The following is a 13,355-nucleotide window of genomic DNA, read 5'->3' on the forward strand; positions in this document are numbered from 1 at the left end:
TCACCTTTCTACTTGTTTTATATGTGACTGTTTGCTGTTTCTTGATCATTAGTTTTCATATCTGCTTATGATTTGTTCATTCATAGGCTAAGTTGTGATTTATTTTTTTATGAATGATATTTGACCCAATTGGGTGCAATGTTTATTTTTTGTCTTGTGCCAAGTGTACATAAGGCAAAGGAAAAACACATGTGATAAGTTGTGGTACTATCAATTCTAATGTTTTTGAATTATGTGTGTGAATGTGTGCTCGATGCAAGACTTTTGTTTACATAGACATTTTTTCCTTTTCTTCTTGAGGCTCCCTATCTCGTGCCCAACTTAAAGGGTGGGTCTCCAGATTCCTTAAAGGTCTTTTCTGATGTTATTGTACATCCAGCTGATGGAAGTGTGCTACAGTAGCTTGGAGTTATTTTTCTTCCCCACAGTATCACAAAGATGGTGCCACTTCTAATTGTTTTTAAATGTATTGATTTTAAATAGTCTGAATGTTTTTTTTGTTTCATGTGTTGCTGTAACATGTAGCTGCTATAGATAATATTTTCTAAATTGGTTTTGTTTCTTTCCAGTCCAAGGATAAAATGATGCGAGGTTCCCGAAGAGGCTGTGTTAGACTGAGGGTGAGTATGAGATATTGCATTATTGCTAGATCCTTGGAATCGGATTGCCGACCCATCAGAAGATATTTCTTAACATTAGGGCCTTGGGTTGTCCTAGTATATTTTTTTTGTAGTTTTTCTCTAGTCTCTCTCTAATTTCTCTCCCATCATTCCCCACGCCCTCTCTGATTTCATCTCACCCATAAGACCCCATTTCCACTTCTCTGCTGGCCAACCAATTTACCTGCCTAGCCCCAATGCTAGCTGACATTGTAAAGGGTCCCTTCTCCCTTTCATCACGTCTTTCCTCAAAAAACCTGCTCTCAACCCCTGTACCCTTCCAAACTACTGCCCTCCTCTTCAACCTCCATTTCCTGTCCAAAGTACTTGAACGTGTTGTGGCCTCCCAAATCTGTCCCCATCTCGCCTGCAACTCCATGTTTGTTTGAATCTTTCTAGTCAGATTTCCACCTCTCCCACAGCACCAAAATGGACCTAACCGAAGTTGGAAACTATATTCTCTGAGACTGTGGTACATTATCTTTCCCTGTCTACCTCAACTTCTGTAGCCTTTGATACAGTGAACCACACCAATGCCTTTCTACAGTTGGCCAGCTTTAGCAGGGACTGCCCTCATTTGGTTCCACTCTTACACTCCGAGTGTAGCCAGAGCACCTCCAGCAATGACTTCTCTTCCCAGCACTACATGTTGCCTCTGGAGCCCCCGAGGATCCATCTTTGGTTCCAATCTCTTCCTCATCTACATGTTGCCCCTTGGCATTTGCAGACGAGCCGGTTTCCACATGTACACCGATGACAAAGCTCTACCTCGTCACTACCTCTCTCGACGACTCTACTGCATCTGTGCTGTCAGACTGCAAGCATTGGGTAGATCAAAGCCACTGCTTTCGGCCATCACCACCCATTCTATCACTCTCCCTGGCCACTGTCTCTGGCTGAACCATACTGTTCACAAACATAATAGCAAAATACTGCGGATGCTGGAAATCTGAAATAACAACAGAAAATGCTGGAAATACTCAGCAGGCCAGGCAGCATCCGTGGAAACAGAGTTAACGTTTCAGGTCTGGGACCCTTCATCAGAACTGTTCTAATGAAGGGTCCCAGACCTGAAACGTTAACTCTGTTTCTCTCTCCACGGATGCTGCCTGGCCTGCTGAGTATTTCCAGCATTTTCTGCTGTTATTTCATACTGTTCACAACATTGGCATCCTATTTGAACCCAAGCTGAGCTTCCCCTCCATCACAAATATTGCCCGCTTCCACCTCTGTAACATTGCCTGCTTCAACCCCTACCTCATCCAGGCCTTTGTTGCCTCCAAACTCAACTATTCCAATGCTCTCCTAACCATCCTTCCATCCTTCACCCCAATAAACCAGCTCATCCAAAATTCTACATACCCTATCCCGCACCAAATTCTGTTTGTCTGTCACCCCTGACCTACATTGACTCCCAGTCTCTCTACACCTCAAATTTAAAATTCTCATCCTTGTGTTTAAATGCCTCCACGGTCTTTCCCCACCCTATCTCTGCAACCTCCTCCATCGCTGCATCCCTCTCCAAGCCCTTGTTTCCACTGACTCCGGCCTCCAGGGCATTCCCCCCTCCCCTTCCCTTTGCCGTGTCTTTAGCTGCCTAACACAAACTGGAATTCCCTCCTTAAACTCCTCTGTCTCTTCACGTCGCTCTCCTCCTAGGAGCCTCCTTAAAACCTACATTTTGACCAAACTTTTGGTCACTCCTCCTTAACCTCCTTTGGCTTGGCATCCATTTTTTTCTTTACACCTTTGTACAGTAGTAGCTTGGGATGTTTTTCTATGTTAAAGGTGCTATACAAATATAAGTTGTTGTAGTAACAATAAATCTAGGTGATAAGCCAAGCTGAAAAGAGCAGAACGTCACCAAATTTGAAAAGAGTCGACAGAACACAAGAGAAGATAAAGCCAAGAGGTGGGCTTTAACAGTTGATGCATTCTAGGAGAAAGATTGAATTGGATATTTTTTGTGCCTAGGAGTGCGGGAAAGGTGCTAGAAGTTTCCCCAGATTGGGGAGTAGTATTCATGTCTTAAATGAGGTGAGTTTTGTAGACAGTGAAGAATTGTTGAGGGGAAAGAAGTTTTTGACACCGAGAAATCAAATTTCTTGGTGATAGCTTTAAGTGGTAGCCGTGGAAGTTCCATTTGAGTTTTTAAAATTAGTTTATGGGATGTGGGCGTCGCTGGCAAGGCCAGCATTTATTGCCCATCCCTAATTGCCCTTGAGAAGGTGATGGTGAGCTGCCTTCTTGAACCGCTGCAGTCCGTGTGGTGAAGGTACTCCCACAGTGCTGTTAGGTAGGGAGTTCCAGGATTTTGACCCAGATAGTGAAGACCGGTAGATGAGAGAGTACTAAGTGGAAGGTCAGGCATTTATTCAAGTAGATTTACTTGATTTTTGTTTTGTACTTCATTACAATTCATTATTGCATCATTGTATGTTTTGGTATTTTGTTAATTGCTCTTTGAGAAAAATTGATAACTGTTGCTAGATTGCATACTACAGTTACCAGATGTCCTCGTTCATTGAAGCCCTAGATTCTGTTGTTTTAGGTGGCCAATTACTTAGGATGAGTGTGAAACATTTTGTAATTACAACTGAATAGATGGCCATTGCTCTCGATCGGAGGTATTCACCAACTGATTTTCCTTCTTGGCACATATCTGGATTGGCATCCAGGCTGGTTCTGAATACCAATTTCTGGGTTTCTTAATAGATAGAGTAGCTTTCTAATTCATCTTTAGCTATAAGCATTATAGAAGCTGCCTGTGAACATAGGAACTGGAGTAGGCCATTCATCCCCTCAAGCTTATTCCGTCATTCAGTTAGATCATGGCTGATCTGTACCTCAGTTCCATTTACATGCCTTTGTTCCATATCCCTTGATAACCTTGTCTAACAAAAAGTCTATTGATCTCCGTGTTGAAAATTTCAATTGACTCAGCATCCACAGCTTTTGGGGGAGCGAGTTCCAAATTCCCACTACCCTTTATGTGGAAAAAGTGCTTCCTGATTTCACTCGTAAATGGTTTGTTCTAATTTTAAGATTATGCCCTTGAGGTCTGGATTTCCCCCACCACAGGAAATATATTCACTGTATCTACCCGATTGAATCTCTTTATCGTTTTAAATACCTCCATTAGATCATCTCTCTGTCTTCTAAGCTCAAGGAAATACTAGCCAAGTTTATGCAACCAGTCTTCATAATTTAACCCTTTAAGCCCTGGTATTCTGGTGAATCTGCGCTGTAACCTTTCCACGGCCAATATATCTTTCCTGAGGTTTGGTGCACAACATTGACACAGTACTTCAGGTGGGGTTTGACCACGACTCTCTACAGCTGTAGCATCACTTCCTCACTTTTGAATTCCAACCCCTTTCGGATAAAGGCCAACATTCCATTAGCCTTTTGGATTACTTTTTGTACCTGTGCACTAACTTTCAGTGATTTGTCTACATGGACACCTAAATCTCTTTGATCCTCCACAGCTCCTAGTCTCTCACTATTAAGAAAATATTCCAATTTGTCTTTCTCAGACCCAAACTTGGATATACAACTCTATTTCTTTATCCAAGTCATTACTATATGGTGAAAATCTGAGGCCCCAGCACAGATCCCTGGGAAACACCACTTATCGCATCCCGCCAATCCGAACAAACCTGTTCTCCTAACTCTATGTCTCCTATCTCCCAATCAAATGTCGACCCATGTCACAAGGTTACCTCCAATTCCATGCACTCTCATATCTGCTAATAATCTCATGTGCAAAATCTTATCACATGCCTTCTGCCAGTCCATATAGACACTCCCCTGTCAAATATGCCAGTGACCGTCTCAAAATTCAACTAGATTAGTCAGACATGACCTACCCTTCATGAATCCATTCTGATTCTAATCAGCTTATGCCTGTCCACGTGCTCACTCACTCTGTCTCTGTCTCCATTAACTTCCCCACAATTGATGTTAAACTGACAGATTTGTAGTTATCTGGTTCCTTCCTCCTTCCCTTCTTAAATTACAAATAACATTCCATTATTTTCCAATAAAAAGCACAATTCCTGAATCTGGAGAGCTTTGGAAAATTATGAGTAATGAATCTGCATTTCCTCACTTATTTCTTTTAATACTCTGGGGTGGTAACCGTCAGATCCTGGAGATTTCTCTATGCTTTCCTGATGATGTTTACTTCGCCCTGAGTTATGATTCCACAACCAAAGAGCATGCTCTGCTACCCTGCTTAAGTAATCATTATGCCTGTGTGAGCCTTGATCTTGAGTGTTGGCGGCATGCTCAACATGGAGACATCATAGCTAAATGTGATCCTGACATTCGCACACACGTGCTTCTAACATTGGTGGATAGCAATTGGACACAGGCACTGTACCTTGTTTCTCCCTTCTCTCTTCCCCCTCCAATCCATCCCAGGGGCATTTGCATCAATTGCAATGCCCCCTGTGCAGCCTTGGCTGATGTCAGTGAACTCAGCACAGACTGACTGTTAAACCTGGAACCTTCCTCATCTCGCTTAGCTCAGTTACTCAAGTCACACGATATATTTGCTGAGCCATTGACAGAGCAATTACAGATTTTTTTTTATTACCCACGTTTTGTTTTTTCCCCTCTAGTTTTTAAAATTTCTGCTTTTTAAAACTTAATTCCATTAAATTATTCAAATTTCTTTTCCAAATTATGGCATATAACTAAAATGTCAAAAGTCCAAATTAAGGTTTTAAACCAAGAAATCCAAAAAAGCTTACTGCAGAATATCATGAATAAATTCATCCATTAAAACGCCTTTTTGCGAAGCTGGAGAGAGACCAACAAAAGCAGTCACTTCACATCAAAACTATTATTGATTTTTTAACTTAAAAGCAAGAGGCATAAGGCAGGTGATTTTGAAGACTTATGCTTTCTTTTGTTTATATTTAGAATAAACAAAATGGCTCCTGATTGCACATGTACCTCTTACTGCCTCTTAAATCTTTGCCTGTGTGGACAGCGCTGGATTCCTGTATTCTTCTGTATTGCATTAAAAAAAAAAATCACACTTACAATCCTGATTCCCCACCCACCCATTGGCCCTCTTTCCCAACTGCTCCCTCCCACCCTCGAATTTAGAGCTCTAGTACTGAGTGGTTTTGCAAATGTGTACCATCCATATATTTTTTAAAGAATCTGAGACACTGGCATTGATGGGCCTGAAATTAATAAAACAGAATGAATGTCTTTGACAGACCTAAGTAGCACTAGACAGACAATAAATGGACACTGCTGCAGGTAAACTATATACTGGTGCATCCTAAATAAAAAATGGTCAATTGTTATGTTAATACACAATGTGCTTCACTGGAGTAGAAGGGCAAAAAAAATACATAGAACAAATAGACTGGCGCAGAAATGGACAAGCCAAGCAAAAAATATTGGAGCATCAAAATATTTGAAACATGTAATTTCACTGGTAATCAAAGAAATAGAGGTTATTGATAAAATAGAGAAAATAAAATGTATAACTACTTTAATATATATCTATTATTATATTAAAAGCATTGTGTGTTTCCAACATTCAAAGGTATTGCACTAGTAGGTGCTGCTGTTGGCATAACATTACTTCACTTAACGTTGCATGACAGGCCAACCTGAAGGAAACATTATAATAAGCCCACTTGTGTCTCAGCCTTGCAACCAAGCAGTTTAGAAAAAGATATCTGAAAAGGTCATTAAAAAAGGAATAACACATGAAGACTATATGTAAAAAGAGTGAACTGGAAACAGATTCACAAACTAAGGCCCTGATATTAGGGGGGGAGGGGGCGGGGTGGGTTGCTCCTTTGCGGTCGGGAAACCCGGAAGAACGGGTTTCCCTCAGGTCCTGCTGAATTTAACCTGATTAGCACCTTTGTCTCCATTTCCTGGCCGCAGCCTGCCAGATTGAGTGGCTGGCTGTTGGGCAGGTAAGCCTTCGGCACTAGGCTGCAGCCAGGGAGCGGGGCGGAGGGGAGGGAAGGATAGGAAGGGCCAGAGGGGAGGACGGAGGGGAGATCGGAGGCATTTGGGGCGAGGGGAGGGGACAGATCAGAGGCCGGAGTGGAAATAGAAGCTGTCGGGGGTGGAGGGAGATCGGAAGGGTCGGGTGGGGTGGGTACGGGAGATTGGAAGCCGCAACCAGGGTGCACAGAGGAGGGAGAAAGTAGGGATTGGAAAGACCGGGGTTGGGGGGCGGAGGATGGGGAGGTGGGAATTGTGGCTGGAGGGGAGATTGTGGTTCAGTGGGGTGTCCTATGATGTGGGGAGAGGGAAAGGGGAGGCGTGGGCGGGCAGAAGCAGGTAAGCTAGATCCCCCCACATCCTGTTTCCGTTAAAACCGGAAGTAGGCGGGTTGGAGTTGGGTTTGAAATTTTTAACAACCCAATTAAAATAACCCAATTAAAATTCCCCTCTAAATGTCAGAGCAAAGAGCATGGCCCATGCGGGTGGCGGTTGCCGAGAGTGGTATCGGCAAAGGTGACCAAGCTATCTCAGCAGCGAAATGGGAAAATATAGGAACACCGCACAAAAGAGCTAAAAAATAATGGAATAAAACAGGAATGAATCACACCGAAAGGTCACCAGCCAAAGAAAGAAATAGCAGAGGATGAGGAAAGTGACAAAACCCAACGTGAAACAGGTAGGAAAAGTGTCAAAGAATTGGAAATGCAACACAGTGTGACACAAATATCCAGCCAACACCTTTCCGCTCAAGCAGAAACCAAAAGCAGCAACCATCGCGGAGCACTAGTCAAACCACACCCCCACCACCTGAGACAAAATTTGGTACCAGATTCCTTTTTCTTTTCTCCCCCTGCCCACCCAAGAACAAGTTCAACACCAACCCCCAAGTGAGACACCGATCACTGCTGGACCCCCTCGCGCACTGAGAGAAAATCTGGCAACCCTCCACTGAAACCCGAGACCGGCCCCCTCCCCCCTTCTCCCTTCCCCCCCCCCCCCCCCCCCCACCCTCCATCCTCCTCTCCCACCCCCTCCTCACTTCCTTTCTGTCTGTCTTCCTCCTCTCTCTCTCTCCTTCCACTTTTCACCTCCCTCCCCAATGAGAGTGACATTTTCAGCTGGCACCCCTCCACACTGAAGCACAAATAGGTAGCCCCTTACCAACAATATGGGGTCCTGCACCCCTGTTGAAGTCTCGACTCCCGAGTAAGACTCTTTAAACACAAAGTATCGTTAAAGACAGGCTTTATTTGCTTGCAAGGGAAGAGTTGTGTAGTCAAGGGCTACATCAGACCTCTTCAAAGTAATACAGGAGTTGTAGTATATTTATACAGTATAGAAGCAAAACAGGCTTTCTATGCCACATGACATAGTACTGAATCATAACTGATTACAAAGGCACAGACCTTGCGAATTATTGAAACAACGTATTCCGGGCTGCGTTAGAATAACGAACGGAAATACCTTGGGATAAGATTAACTAATCCTTTATTATGGGATCTCTCTGTTCCCTCTGTTCTCTCACTGTACCAACTAGGCCTGTGGGCCGATGTTTACCTTATCATGTCCTTGGCTGTTTGTTTGGTATAATGAGGCTCCATGTTAAGCTTATCACAAACAAGGAGTACGTATATAGCATTCCTAAATTATCTCGTTCCCTAGAGACTGGTTAGTGAATCATGCTGTCGGCCATTTAAGTTTTTATTCTATGCCCAGGAAGCCATTTTGTGTCTAAGTGAGAAACTGTACTTCCACACCCCCCCTGCCCATCCCTATCCTCTCTCCTCTCCTGCCTGCCACGGGAAGTCGATTAGTTGCACACCATCTTCACCATGTATAACAATCATTGAATGACTAATTTCACTTCATTACGTACTCCCATGTTTTGACTCTTAGCAGCATTATGTAATGCTAATAATTTGCATCACGTATCAGTCCCCATCAACCCCAATTTACATATCTCAGTACAATGCTCAGACCGGGCTAACCATTCCTCCACTTCGCAATCAAGAGGTAATGCTAAACCTATAAAATGTATTGATTAGGCCACAGTTACTATATTATATCCAGCTTTGGGAACGAGGTCCATGCTATGGAGAGGATATAGAAGAGAGTTAAGATCCCAAAGGTTTTTGCTATGTAGAGAAACTGGACTTCTTTTCACTAGAACAAAGAGATTTACAAGATACCTGATGGATGTATTAACATTTTTTAGGCGTTTTTAATGAGGTAATGGGGGAAAAACTATTTCCACGGGTTGGTGGGTCAGTAACCGGAGAACATCAATTTAGGGTCATTACCAAAAGGATGAAGGGAGCGATTAGGAGAAATATTTTTATACAGAAGATTGATCGGATGTGGAATGCTCTACCAGAAACCATAATAGAAGCAGAATCTATAATAGCTTTTGAAAAGGAAGTGGATACATATTTGAGAAGGGTATGACCATTCAGGGAAATGGGAGTAAATGGATAGCTATCATGTTGGGCTGAATGGCATCCTTCTGTGTTGTAAAATTCTATGATTCTCTATCTCACTTCCCTGCTCTATTCCCTATTTACTACTTATTAATCATCCACCACATTACTAAAAACTTACCCTGGTGCTTAGACTCCATCACTATAAAAATCTCCCATTCCATGTTACTTTGACTTCTCTCTACCCTGAACCACCTATGAACAATGCCACAGGAGATAAACTGGTATCATATTAAAACAGTGGCTTAGGTTTTCCTATCGTAAACCTGATGGTAACAATTAAAATCTGATTGACTTGAGGCTGTGTTTACCTAATAACAATTAGACTTGGTAGCCTGAAAGAGATCGAGCTCACCTCCACAGCAGAAAATATATGGTCCGTTACATGGGAAAAGACTATTTTCCTTCTAAAACAGTGTATCGTCCAACTTGCCATGCCATGGGAGATCTGCTAGTGTATATAAAGACTCTTCATTGTTACTTGAGATGTGCTCAACAATCTTGTATTCGGTGTTTTTCTTGCTGCCTTGTTTAATTTTACCTGCCTTTACCTGTCCTTTTATAATTTTCCATCTCTCCTTGTACATTTCTAAGTGACCTCTGCTGTCCTTTAATCAGTTTTAATTTGACTGGAAAGAATATTGATTGTAGCATCATCAAGATTTTGTTTAATCCTTCCTACATTTCTATTGTTGATCTTCCAACCATTATTGTATTTCAGTTTTCTTTCTTAAAAGCACTAATTTTACATTTCCTCAGGCTGCACTTTGAAAAGTTCATGATGGTACGCAACAAGGATAGCAACATAAAAATATTGCACTTTAAGTTACATTAGAACCCTGTAACTCTACCTTGTGTATAAACACAGATCATTAGAAAGGAATTGATCCAGATTAGCTGCTGACTGCATTGGCTGTAGGAACAGTAGTAAGGAAGCAATCCTGCACTAGTTTAGAAACCTGCACTCCCTTTTGCTTTTCCTGTTTCCTTGTTTTCTCCGTCAGTAACTGGGTGATTGAAATTTCCAGAATTAATGTTCTGGCCTTTTTTGGGGGTCTCCCTGATCTTCGAAAATATTCCCCTCACTGTCGTCATCTCCATAACTGAGAGGGAAATGTTTTTTGTGGCTTCAAGTTCCACTCGAGCATTTAATCTGAGCTGACACTTAATTGGAATACTGAGTGACTCTTGCATTGTTAACTGCCGTCTTTTTGGAGTTAAAGCGAACCCCTGTCTGCCTGTTCAGGTGGACATGGAAAATCTCCTGGTGTGCCTGCCTACATTCATACTTCAACCAACACCACCATAACAGCCTTAGTTGTCATTTATCTCACTTGCTGTTTGTGGGACCGTGCTGTGTGCAATTTGGTTGCTACATTTATCTACAAAACAACAGCGACTACAATATAAAGCAATTCATTGATTGTGAAGTGCTTTGGTACATCCCAAGGATGTAAAAGGCACTATATAAATGCAAGTTCTTTCTATTATTCATTCTTTGTTTATTTCCTCCCCTTTCTCTGTCTCCTTTCTCTCTCTTTCTCTTACTCCTTTCTCTTTTTATTTCCTTCCATTCATCCAGTTCAGAAGGTTTACAACAACCAATAGTTAACTTCTTTCTTTATTTTCCACCACTTCAATCACTGCATCACCCTAAGCACTTCTATAATTTCTTCCTTTTTGATACAGTCCTCTCTTGCCTGAGTTACCAATGCCCACCTGCTTTGTTATACCTTCTGTAGACCCTATACCCAGGTATTTTTTTGATCTCCAAGCATCCTGGTTTAACCATATCTTTGTTAATCCTATTACTTCACACGCTTCCTTCAAAATATGTATTTCCAATTCCACAAACTTTGCATAATATGCCTGCCTTTTCTATTTCTGATGAAGGGGCCCAACCTAAAATGTTCTCTAGCAAAATACTGCGGATGCTGGAAATCTGAAATAACAACAGAAAATGCTGGAAACACTCAGCAGACCAGACAGCATCTGTGGAGAGAGTGAGAGTAACAGAGTTAACATTTCAGGTCTGTGACCCTTCGTCAGAACTGGAAAAAGTTAGGGATGTAACAGGTTTTATGCAGGTGCAGAGCCAGGGAAAGGGAGGGGGGGAGGGGAGGAAGGCATGCTTGTCACTTTAATTCTCTGCTCCACTCCCACTCTGACCTCTCCATCCTCGGCCTCTTACACTGTTCCAATGAAGCTCGAGGAACAGCACCTCATCTTTCGATTAGGCATTTTACAGCCTTCTGGACTCAACATTGAGTTCAACAATTTCGGACCATAACCTCTGCCCACATTTTTTCAGGTGGCAGCTGTTGATGATTCTGCCATCCCCATGGCAACATTTAACCACTCCTGCCTTCCACCCAATCACAGATCGTTCCTTCCTCCCCCCCCCCCCCCCCCCCCTTTCCCTGCCTCTGCACCGGCTTAAAACCTGGTTACATTCCTAACTTCTTTCAGTCCCGACGAAGGGGCACAGACCTGAAACGTTAACTCTGTTTTTCTCTCCACAGATGCTGCCTGACCTGCTAAGTATTTTTATTTCAGATCCCCAGCATCTGGTACTTTGCTTTTTGTTTTAATGACCTGGAATTTGCGATGGGTAGAAACAGTGAACGATCAGTGTTTGCTGTTATCACCCCTTTGAAACTGACCGCAACTTCAGGATTTAGCGCATGCGCATCCTAACGCGGAAATCCTGAAGTTGCGGTCAGTCATTCACTGCTACGACACTGGCTGCGCTGTGCACCCCCCTGCCCCGCCCCCCCCCTCCACACACAGCCGGCAATCAGTGTAATCTGTCAAATCATGGAAACTGACGAAATCTTTGACCCTTCCGCGGTAATATCGCTGTTAAATACTCCATTAAAAGTTATACTCTTTTGGATTAGGTGTAACTGGGGTTTTAACAGCGTATTGACTGCTAAACAAACGTTATGGCCCTGAAAAACGAATTTTAATTTTGTGCTGTCAAATTTATCCATTAAAAAAAATTACGACTTTTAAGAAACTTAAAAAAAATCTTTTTTTTAAAGTTTGTTTATTTCAGCTTTACCTTTTCCCCATGTGAGAGCCCCAATCTTTGTTTTGCTCTCTAACATTTTAAAAAGTTAGAATAAAAGGAGCGTATTCACTTCCTGGTCTGTGAGAACCCTGCATTGTGATTGGCTGCTTAGACAGCTTGTTGACGTCACAGCAAGAAGCGTTAGGGATTCCCCATTAATTTACACTGATATTAACTGAACATCGGAAAAGCGAACTTCTCGCCACAGAGCTCGCGAGATCTTTGTGGGAAGCTTTCTTCGGGGCCAGCGGCGAACGCCTTTGTTTCACCGCTGACCGCAAATTACGGGCCATCGTATTTAAGAAGGCATTGGTTGTTTTAAATTGAGTAAGCACTTAGGGTCAACACCTGAAACATCAACTCCTCTGTTCTTCCCTTCACAGACCTTGAATGACCTGCTGAGTATTGCCAGCATTTTCTGTTTTTGTTTGAGTAATGTTGTTGCTGGTACATGCACTAGCACTAGCTCAAAACGTCCACAGGGTGGCAGGAGAGGAGAGTCTTTTCTTTTGACCGCTGTTGTCAATGCGATATTTCAGACAAGGGTCACTGGTTATTCAATGAGAAATTCCCTGTAATGGATTGGACCAAACAGCATTTCTGCATATTAGTCTTCCTTTCCCCTCCATCCGCCCTCAAACAGTTGGTACAATTTTAGTACAACATTTAGTGGACATCAGCACTGAAATTTTTCAGAACATTGTATTCTACATAAGTGACCCTTGTGTGAGCGACAACCTCTCATATTTTTTAAATCAGGACTGAAGCAATCAAGGGATACATTGTACTTAAGTTGGCGGAATGTCCTAGTTTTTAACAAATCTCCATGGAAACTTGGTAAATATTAGCCGCAGGAAAGGGTGAGTTGGAGACTGCATTTTGTTATGGTATATCTGACCTGGAGTGCTTGATGTTGACTTTGGGTGAATGAAATGGAAAATGTTCTGTCCCCCAGCATTGACATCCCTCAACATGATGAAGAAAAAATGTACACCAAAAAAAATCATAAACCTGACCAACCAGCTTCATTGTGTATTGCAACAGAAGCAGCACATTCATTTTTAAATGTCCCCAGCCTGGCTTTCTTAGGCATAGGTGTCATAGTTTTCTCAAACACGTAGTGCCACTGAGTAACATTACAAACTTTGGAAGGAAACC

General features: G+C 42.4%; 1 protein-coding gene across 5 annotated transcripts in view; it reads left to right on the plus strand.

Moving 5' to 3' along the window:
• Positions 1-13,355, plus strand: part of osbpl9 (oxysterol binding protein-like 9) — a 232,894-nt gene that overhangs the window by 27,783 nt on the left and 191,756 nt on the right. For all 5 annotated transcript variants that reach the window (XM_085982919.1, XM_085982918.1, XM_085982920.1 and 2 more), the window contains exon 2: positions 570-620. In XM_085982919.1, coding sequence (XP_085839045.1) covers positions 570-620 — 51 coding nt within the window. The remainder of the gene's footprint in view (positions 1-569; positions 621-13,355) is intronic.

Source organism: Somniosus microcephalus, chromosome 3 (assembly GCF_052327205.1).
Source record: "Somniosus microcephalus isolate GS21.2 chromosome 3, FLI_Smic_1.0, whole genome shotgun sequence".
In the NCBI taxonomy this organism is placed as follows: domain Eukaryota; kingdom Metazoa; phylum Chordata; class Chondrichthyes; order Squaliformes; family Somniosidae; genus Somniosus; species Somniosus microcephalus.